We start from the raw sequence: 9,794 nt of genomic DNA, 5'->3' as shown, positions 1-9,794 counted from the left end.
GCAGATCTTATGTTTAAAGCCTTGAGTATCGCATGGATCCCTAGACTCTTGAACGCTGAAGATACAAATTAGTTTGCTCCGTGCCAAACCACTTTTTCATAAAATAGGGGGGGGGGGGGGGCTCAATTTTTTTTTCAAAAATGCAAGTACGACACAAGGAACTTTTCTTTATTGCCAGCCTTTTAAAAGAATATTCTCAAATTCTTTCAAGAATATGTAAAATATCTGCTATAATTTAAATAGCACAAGTGTACAATGTTTTGTAATGTAAACGGTGACGTAGCTGTAAAAACGTTCATTGTAATGCTGTAAGTGTGACGATTGTAAAAATAAATAAATTAAAATATATATCTAACTTGTTTCAACAAAAGGTGCCCAGCCGGCTGAGAGAGTGGCTTGAAATTCACCAACAGCCACCCTCCCTCCCCCTGAAGTCCCCTGGCTAGACCAGGACCAGGGGGGCCGAGCAGAGTGCCTAGTCCAGCCCGGTGACAGCCAAGCTGCCACAGGGCTGCAGCTGCCTGACAGTCACAAGAAAATACTCATTAAAATACCCATGACCTTGCTGTGTCTTGCTAGGTCTGGTTAAAATGACACAAAAACACTCCACTATGCCCACCCCCCTAGAAAGCCAGCAATTTAACCCCTGACCCTGGGCTCCCTAGGGCTGCTAGCCCTACCACTCTGCTACCCGGCACAACCTTCCAAGACGTTGCCCCCCCCTCAATTTTTTCTTACCGGACTGGCTTGAAGGCCGACTGACGTCGGCCTTCAAGCACGGTTCGCGGAGTCCACCTTTTGTCAAATCTGTGTAGATATTTAATCATCATTATTATGTAGCATTTCCTTTACAAACAGCAAGTATAATCATTAGGAAAACATTTGCAATTCCATACGAATCAATTAATAGATGAAAACGTAATAATTTCCGTCGCAATGCTTCTCTACAAATCTTCTATTCCTGTCCAAGGAAGGGTTGTAGATGCAAAAACCCGTCAAGGAAGGTTTTACGATACGATGGCCGATTCATGGGGCAGAAAGCATGGACGCGATTTATTGTTTTAACCCTCTCATAGGGCTAAAATGGAGAATTCAGCGGGTAAAATATGAGCCCGCTGCGGTTGACCAATCAGAAACAAGAAAATAACGAAGCTAGCCAATCAGCTAAAATAACACGAAAATAGCCGTTTCCTTGCTGGCAGTACTAAGCTGGCATCGCTTCAAGCTCCGTTCAATTCGAGTCGAGACGCTTCCAACTGCAATTGCAAACTGTTTTTGAGGGTTTTTGAGCTTTATATAACGACAAATGTTGAAGGACTAAATGGGGAAGCAAATTCTCAGTCTTCTCAGCTAGATGAAGAGGAATTACAGAAACTTAAAGAAGAATCCAGGCGGCGAAGTGAATGGACATAACAGAAAGGGACTGACTGGCTGGGGCTGGGTTGCCAACTGACTGACTGACTGACTTACTAACGGACTGACTGTACCCTTGGTGGGATGTTAGTCCAGCACTGGGCGCAGCGAAGTCCACGCATAAAGAAAAGACCTAATAACAACATAATAACAACGGATCTAATAACAACATTATAACATAATTAATTTTCATTTCCTCAACTTCCTTTTGATACAAATTAAAAATTACAAACCTTTTTATGTTTTCAAGTATATTTTAATGATATTTCAAAGATCTTCTTTTTATAAGACCCTGTTTAAATTTCAATTATTTTGTTACGTGAAAAAATCAAAGTTCCTAAATTTATAGAAAGAGGAAATGCTCTCTTTTAAAAATAGGTACACAGTCTTTACTTGTTCTTATTACAACTGCAGTTACAGATTTAAGTTGCAAGCTACTGAAACTGGACACACTGAGTATCGTTAAATGCTCGGGCAGAAACTAAAATGGTACATTACAAAGAAACTTTCACGCTTCTAACTTTAACAATTCATGCAAGACAAACTATGGTAAAAACTACACATTTTGAATAGTGTGGCGAGTAATGTTTATGTTTACGTTTGAGAAAATCCTTCCGAAAGACTCGTAATAGGGATCACAGAAGCACTTCACAAAGGTGATCCAGAACTTCCCAGCAAGCCCCAGTGGAATAAGCCAGAAACGTAGAAATGGAGTAGCCACCCAAACTATGAAGAAGCTCACCATTCCACCGAGCAAAGCATAAAGAAAAGACAGAAGGCCTCCCAATACAATCGTCAGAACCGAGTAGGTGATATAGAGGGTGTTATCATAAATGATTTTGGTGAACTGGTAGGAGCATTGAGGGCTTTGGACTGCTGGTGGCTCACAGATCACATCTGAATAAGCAACCTGCAGAAATAAGACACAATTATTTTTAAAGGAGTGAAACATGAAAGGTGTTACAAGAAATTCAAAGATGTCATTGTGTTGCCGCAATATCGCGCTAGATTAATAACTCAAAAAGTGTTTTATAAAGAACGAAAAAATAAATTTATTCTTGATAGACACTAGCCTGTGTACAGCCGTCCCGCTTCCTGTACACAGGCTAGATAGACCCGTTAAATTGAAAAAAAAAAAAAGACACTCAAAACGTGAATACTTTTTTGAAAACTAGTTGAAGAACAAACGTTCTTTTTTCAACGAATATTTTTTTAAGGCCGGTAATTATATATTGTCATTTGAGGCCCGGTAGTTCATTCCTGAGTTCATCATGTGTTGCACGCGAAATCCCATACACCTCCCCTAGAAAGTGGGTTCTGTGGTTCCAAATCGCATATGATTGGTTGCAGAGGCGCTCGGGCCGCGGATGGTTGACATGGTTCGTAGAGGTTTATTACTGGAATATTGTCGTCTACCGGGGAAAAGATGTAAAATTGGGTACTGTTTCGGTATGTATTTATAGAGTGACTGTCGCATTCTGGCGGCCCAAGTGTGCGACCTTTCGCTTCGCTTTGATGGTTGAGGGCAATTTTAGAACTAGCATATTTAATATGCAAATTTTTTACTCATAGAACAAAGCTAACATGAATGTGTAATATGAGATCAATAAAACAATAAACATTTGATAAATTCAGATCATTTTATTTATTTTCAGTCGTATCTTAAGATTTGGCCACCTGTGAATAGACCAGCGGAGATCGATTTGACGTAGCCCACTCGACCAAATCTACCTATCTTGAATTTCCGATTTCAAGTACAGTCGAGCCTCGTTATTTCGAACCGTCAGGGGAAACCAAAAACAGTTCGAATTAGCGGGACTTCGAAATACAGTCGAAGCTCTCATAAGCGGACACCCTTGGGACGCGAAAAAAGTGTCCGCAACTGGAGCTGGCCGCTTACGAGAATGGTTCTTGTAAGCGGCCACTAGAGGTGTAGGGGATAGATGGCCGCTTACGGGAGCTTGCCCAGCTAAAATAATGGTAATATGCATGTTAGTGGTGTTTCGAAATGTAACCGGACGTGGATGACGACAAAACAAACACTGAAATATGGTGCTGTAATTACAGTAAAATCATTGTGACGAACGGCGATGTGAAGTTGATTGATTAATACAAGATACAGAGGTTTTTTTTATGATTTTCTTTGCGGTGTCCGCTTACGGGAGCTTAAAAACAAAGAAAAAGTCTAAGTCGTAATCTCGGAAAGTGTCCGCGGCCGCTTACGGGAATGTCCGCTTACGAGAATGTAAAAATACAGAGTTTGTATGGGAGTAAAAACGGGGTTTCTAACAAGGTGGCCGTAAGTAGAGCTGTCCGCTTACGAGAGTGTCCGTTAAGAGAGCTTCGACTGTAGTTCGAAATGACTGAAGTGCAAATTCAAAGGGAAATGGTTTTTGGTTCGAAATAACGGGGGAATTCGAAATAACCGAGTTCGAATTTGTGTGAACCAACTGTAGTCAAAACATCATGTTCTGATAAAAGGTCAAACAGATTCTCACAGAAACAATATGCATTTCTGAAATACCGTACCAGTCCGTACCGGCCTACCCTCTCAAAACACCTCAAAAATGGCTTACAACAACAGATTCGATTCCTTTCTCTTTGTACTAAATCGCAGGGTACTAAATCAAGGGAAGGCCAGAGAGTTAAGATCGAGGGCAAGATTTCCTCACAGCCCCAATCATTAATTATGCATACAATTTTCTGACTGACTCGTTCTTTTCATGATTGCTATTTGTGTATAGTAATAGTATGAAATAGTTGCATACATAATTAATGTAGGGGCTGTGCGGTAATTATATAATCTTTCCCGGTTGAGAAACCCCGTAATTAACTGGGCATTATAAACGTAAAGTTCACATTCGTTCCTTGTCAAACCAATCAGCTACATAACTGCCTAGACAGAGTCCAGCGGCACGAGCTATGTCACAGATCCCCTTGCACAGAATACAAGTTCAAAATAGATCAACGTTCCATTACTTCGTACCTTCACAAAATCATTTTGACTCCCCGGATCCCTATTCTCATATTCCATGAGCGCCTGGTTATCCATGGTTGACTGGCGTGATAATAATAACGTTTCTAACTTTGCACGGTGGTGTTGTGAAGTCCCGTTAAAGATAAGCAGTGCGCGTTAAAGGTCAGCAGCTTTCACGATTACCACGTCTAGTGTGACAAACGCTGCTCACAGGACGTGAGGTGCCTTACGTTACTGGAATAATAATTTCAAAAAAAAAAGAACCGGCAAGACTAAAGCAAGCCTCAGGAAACCGAGAAAAATCATTTATGTAATTGTCGTTCGATCGTAGTATCCAGCTGCAGTATCTGGTTAAGGGACGAAGCATTCAGACTACATGTGATATGTATTTATAATAACTGATAAAAATAAAAATGACGCAATTGATACAATGCTGCCCTTTGAGACGCACTTCCGACATTAGATGAGTCGAATTTTTTCAAATTTCTACGATGAAAATTTTTTTATAAATGTGAGGTGTTTCCATGCGTCTGTGTTTTGATGGGAAGTTTACCTAAATTGTGATTAGCGCTGGCTGCTAATATCAAGTGACTGTCGGGGATGCAAACTATGTCAAGAATGACTGGCAGCCATGACATAATTTTTACTTTTTACATAATTTTAATTTTTATATTTTAATATAGTTAAAGAAACAGAATTTTAATATATTTGTACTTAGGTTTTTTTTTATGTATATAAATATTTTCTATCAATTATATATATTAATTACGTTTTTAAGTTAGGCAGGTTAGGGCACCGTTAGGTGTCCACAATTAGTAGAGGGGACTTGTCACCTCAGCTACTACAGATTTAACACGTTAATAAAGTTGTTATTATTATTATTATTATTTATTATTTTGATTTCTCGTTTATTATTCTCTAGTTATTGTTTCTAACGTACGTCTTCTGTCATAGCTGAATAATTCAGTTCTAACCCTTTTATTAGGTTTATATTTGTCAAATTAAGTTCTCCTTCTATTTTATTAGTTTGTGATGTCCACCTTAACCGTAGATATAGACTAAAAGAAATACCAATTGCAAGTATTAACAAGACATTCATCGAACTCATTTTGGGTGGAAAAAATCCGTGTTCCAAAACTTATGGAAACACAATATTCACTTGTTCCCATTGCAACTGCAGTTACAGGTTTGAGACCTCGTGTGGCACTTCACAAATTCGAACTGCTGATTTTTTCGAACTTCTTTTTGCAACCTTTTGGTGAAAAGAATATCACCGTCAACACCGCCAATCAATCGCATGATTTCGCACCTAGAATTTCAATTTATAATTGTCTGCATTGTAGCGTCTATAGCGAAAGTTACCTTGCGTGACACCTGTGCACAGGTCTTCAAATGTTAATGTCACACAATACAGCATTTATTAGACTGCAAAACAGTCGTGTTTTTTCTAAATTCGTCGGGAAAAGCCCTTATCGAAGGCGCAAAGCGCCGATCGTCTTGCGAGCCTAGACTGAGGTATCAGTAAGGGAATTCGGAATCCGGAATCCAACATATTTTTGCTCTTGGAATCCGGAATCCAGGCCTTTCAGGGTCGTAACCAGGTATATGGGATCAGAGATCCCAGCCTTGGGATCGGGATCACAGCCTCGGGATCGGGATCATGGACCCGGGATCCCGGGTCACAAGTCATGAGATCTTGTTAGGCCAATCAGATGGGATCAGAATGGAATCAGGGATCAAATGTTGCCACATTTTGGGGACCAGGGATCAAAATTTAGAGCTAAAATTTGGGATCAGCGATGAAAAAATATACCTGGTTACTGTAGGTAGGAGTTTCTGTTGTTAATTTCTTGGACAAGGGGCATTGTTCTCTCGAAAGGAACGAGACATTCATGTGAGACCTTGGGACAGGGTCTATCCGATCCCCGACTCGGGGTTTGTTTTCCTTTGAATTTCCTTCGTGTGGGCTCACATAAACATTGCAGCCGAGATTGCGCAGTACGGACTGGAATTCATCTTTAAAAGCAACAGAAAACGCACAGAATTGAAATGAGTCTATGGGCCTGTTTACATGATTCCCGAATGCTACTGGTCCTCTACTGTAGGTAGGAGTTTCTGTTGTTAATTTATTGGACAAGGGGCATTGTTCTCTCGAAAGGAACGAGCCATTCATATGAGACCTTGGGACAGGGTCTACCCGATCCCCTTAGATCAGTTTAAGATCAGTTTAAGTCGCAAAGTTAGTTTTCAAATTTGTTTTTTTGCAAGTATATATGGAGTTTGAAAGATCAGAACACTAAGCATTACATCAAGCGGTGCAAAGTTAAACAGCCAAGTTCTTATTCGAATATTACCAAGAGATGTAATTTGTGTTTGTGGGAGAAATGTTTCATTTTATGGAAACCGGAAACGAGCCCGTATCGTGTTGCAGACGTGCTAGGAAATTCTTGCTGGAAAACGTTACAGTAAGCACCCGCGTGTAAGAACCTAGTGGTTTAAGAACCTGCTGGCAGAAATTTGCCATTTTAATACCCCAAAATATAAGAACCTGTCAGTAGCCAAGCAAATTTCAGCAGGTTCTTATATGTGGGTTATAGAAATTTTAAGAACATTTTTAACAGAACATCCCAAACTGTATTTACAAATAAAGAAAAGATAGATTCACATAGACTGTAATTGTCTTCTTTGGACCTTGCATGAGGCTTGAAGCAATATAAATGCCGCATAATGAAGGACCAAACCCATTGTTTTTCTTCTCGTACAATCAAAAACTATGGCTCCTCCTTAAATATTTTAAAAGAGCCTTATTAAGAACCTACTTAGCCTAAATTACCAATAACTACCCCCAAATACAAGAACCTATTTTGCCAAATTAGAAAATTGTAGGTTCTTACACGCGGGTGTTTACTGTATCAGGAAACTAGTGATAAAGTTCCCGCGTGACGTGACATGTGACGCACATTGTATTGTATTGTTCTGTATTTTCAAATTTATTTCAATGTAACCGTTTTTTCTAGCCTGCGTGGCAGGCGTCGTTAGTTTCTAGCGCGCGTATTGGAGAAACGCGAAAGGCGCGAGAGGGCCAAAAACTACACAGACGCCTGCTACGCAGGCTACGTTTTTTCTGGCAGTCCCCTGATGATTGCCTCGCATGAGGCATGAAACTTAGAGTAGCGATTAAACAGATTTTAATACCTTGGTTGAAATTGACTAAAAACAGATTTAACCTGAAAACCAATTTGACCTGCAACAGATCACTGCAACTCCGGATCACTTTGGTCGGTTTTCGTCGGTATGTTGGCGTACTTTTCGCAACTGACAAGCAGTGAAACGAACCTTCTGAAACAGTTGGCATAAGAAGCAACATCTACTTTCCGTTGCAGCGAATCTATACCACACAAAGTTTTCATGTAATGCGGATTTGGACTTGAACGAGAACAGTGGTGAATTGACGGATTTGGCCCAAAAACGGCACGGATGGGCGGATTTGCGTACCCCGATTCATCTCCTCTTTAAGCACTATATCATTTTTACAGCAATATTTTAAGCGCTGAACGTTTATTTTCTTCTAATTTTAAATGCATTTTCCGGTATCTGAGAGCGTGCCCCCGGACCCCCTAGTTGCCTCACGCTTCCTCACTCAAATTCTTGATGCGCGGGACTGCGAGCCGTCCCGCCCCCCAAAAAAAATCGGGGTGGGAACGGTTCCCTCCCGATTTTTTTTAGGGGAGCGGGACGGCTGTACACAGCTGGCTAGGGATTAAACTTTTTGCATGGAATTATAAATGTAAGTCCAGCTGTTCTTTTTTCTATAGAAATACGTGCGTAATTTCGAAGTAATCAATATTGTAATTTAATTGAATTTTTTTCTCGCTTTACGCTCTACGTTTTTACGTATATTTAAATTTAATATACTAAAAAAAGAAAGAAAATAGACGACATCGCATCTTAACAGCTGAATATGCTATAAAAATAGCGTAATCTGCTGTTGAGGTACCACTAAAAAAAAAACAGATTTAAAAGGTGTGGAATCCTTTAAATCACGCACCTTTTGGAATCCGGAATCCTCAGGCATTGAATCCGGAATCCAGTCACTGGAATCCGGAATCCACGATGCGGAATCCGGAATCCAAGACTCTCTTGGATTCCCTTACATGGGGCGACGGAGCCCATTACCACTATATCTTTTTATTTTTTTTAAACGAACCAAAACGTACATAAGATACAACGTTATATTTCACAGATGTGTAAATGAATGTTTTGCACGCAAATTTTACAGGGTTAAAGTTGTAGGTGGGGTGGTGGTAGGTAAATTAACCCACATCACCACAACAAACTTGTTTAGTGGAGAAAAATCACTTTTGAACAGTGGCATGGTAGATCATGGTAGGCTCAAGAGAGTTTTACCAGTAACGAAGTCGTTACGAACTTTTGCCAAAGTGTTGAAGTGATTTGGTGTTGGATTGAATTGAGTTGCAGGTAGTCGAAGCTACCTCGAATGCGCAAGTGTGGAAATTTTAACTGGAGTACCGATGGATAAAAAAGGTGATATTATTTCCATCAGTGTCAAGATAATTTAATGGATACGAGATATTGTTTTCCATTAGTTATTGAACTTTTTTGATTTATAACCCGCCTGTCTTTTGTCAGCAAAATATACTTCACCACAAAACCAACCAGGAAAAATGCGTTTACAAGCTGATTTGGTTGAAGGTCATCTCGGTGTCCATTACATGATACCTACCACATGCCCTTTCAAGCTGTTTGGAAGCACGATGACAACCTCCAGCTCAGTTTAACACGTCTGACTCCTGGCCGCCGTGGGAAGTTGTGCCCCAGCCAGTTTCCCAGAGGACTGTTCCGACCGGCAGTTTTTTGCTGGACTCGGGTAAGCAAATAGTACCCACGTGATGGTTTATAGTAGCAGGCAGTTAGTAGCCAATGCAAAAATTTTTATTCGCTTCTTACTCAAAGGAAAAAGCATGTTTGAACGGAATGGCCGTATGAACAAAATGGCTATATGTATATTGAGCGTAGTGATCATAGTTTGCTTACACCACTTTTCGTTTATAACAGGCAAGAAAACCAGTTCTTGTTTAGCCTTTCACTTAGTCAATGGATGTTTTCCTAGTCACTTAGTCTTCAGAGAGTATCTCTTCCTATTTTAATTCAGAAAATGGCTGTTTCTTATCAACTCTCCTTAACATATATAACGGCTTTCCTAAATATTCTTTACTTTGTTAAAACCGGACGTCGAATGTTTTATAACTGTGTAAACTGTTCAAATTTGATTAACACTTCAAAACTCGGTTACCTTCATAAAAATTTCTTGTTATTTATAATGTCGATATTTAGCAGTTGCTTGAAGTGTCTAGTGAAGCTAAATCTGACGACACGAAGCGAC

The 9,794-nt window shown here is 39.9% G+C and overlaps 1 protein-coding gene across 1 annotated transcript; it reads right to left on the bottom strand.

Moving 5' to 3' along the window:
• Nucleotides 1–1,624: 1,624 nt before the first annotated feature.
• Nucleotides 1,625–4,559, bottom strand: LOC144648784 (caveolin-1-like). The gene is made up of 2 exons (XM_078508246.1): nt 4,400–4,559; nt 1,625–2,323 (listed from the first exon to the last, which is right to left on the bottom strand). The coding sequence occupies exons 1-2, from the start codon at nt 4,463–4,465 to the stop codon at nt 1,970–1,972; spliced, it is 420 nt and encodes a 139-aa protein (XP_078364372.1). The 5' UTR covers nt 4,466–4,559; the 3' UTR covers nt 1,625–1,969.
• Between the last annotated feature and the right edge of the window lie 5,235 nt (nt 4,560–9,794).

The sequence above is a fragment of the Oculina patagonica genome, chromosome 4 (assembly GCF_052425735.1).
Source record: "Oculina patagonica isolate OP01 chromosome 4, crgOcupat, whole genome shotgun sequence".
Classification (NCBI taxonomy): domain Eukaryota; kingdom Metazoa; phylum Cnidaria; class Anthozoa; order Scleractinia; family Oculinidae; genus Oculina; species Oculina patagonica.
This window is presented reverse-complemented; position numbering and strand designations above follow the sequence as displayed.

What these genes read in the sequence shown, in the direction of transcription:
- LOC144648784 (XM_078508246.1), bottom strand. Translation starts at nt 4,465, where the DNA reads ATGGATAACCAGGCGCTCATGGAATATGAGAATAGGGATCCGGGGAGT. An exon ending in GTCAAAATGATTTTGTGAAG is followed by an intron (nt 2,324 to 4,399) that starts GTACGAAGTAAT and finishes TTATTTCTGCAG; the next exon opens with GTTGCTTATTCAGATGTGAT.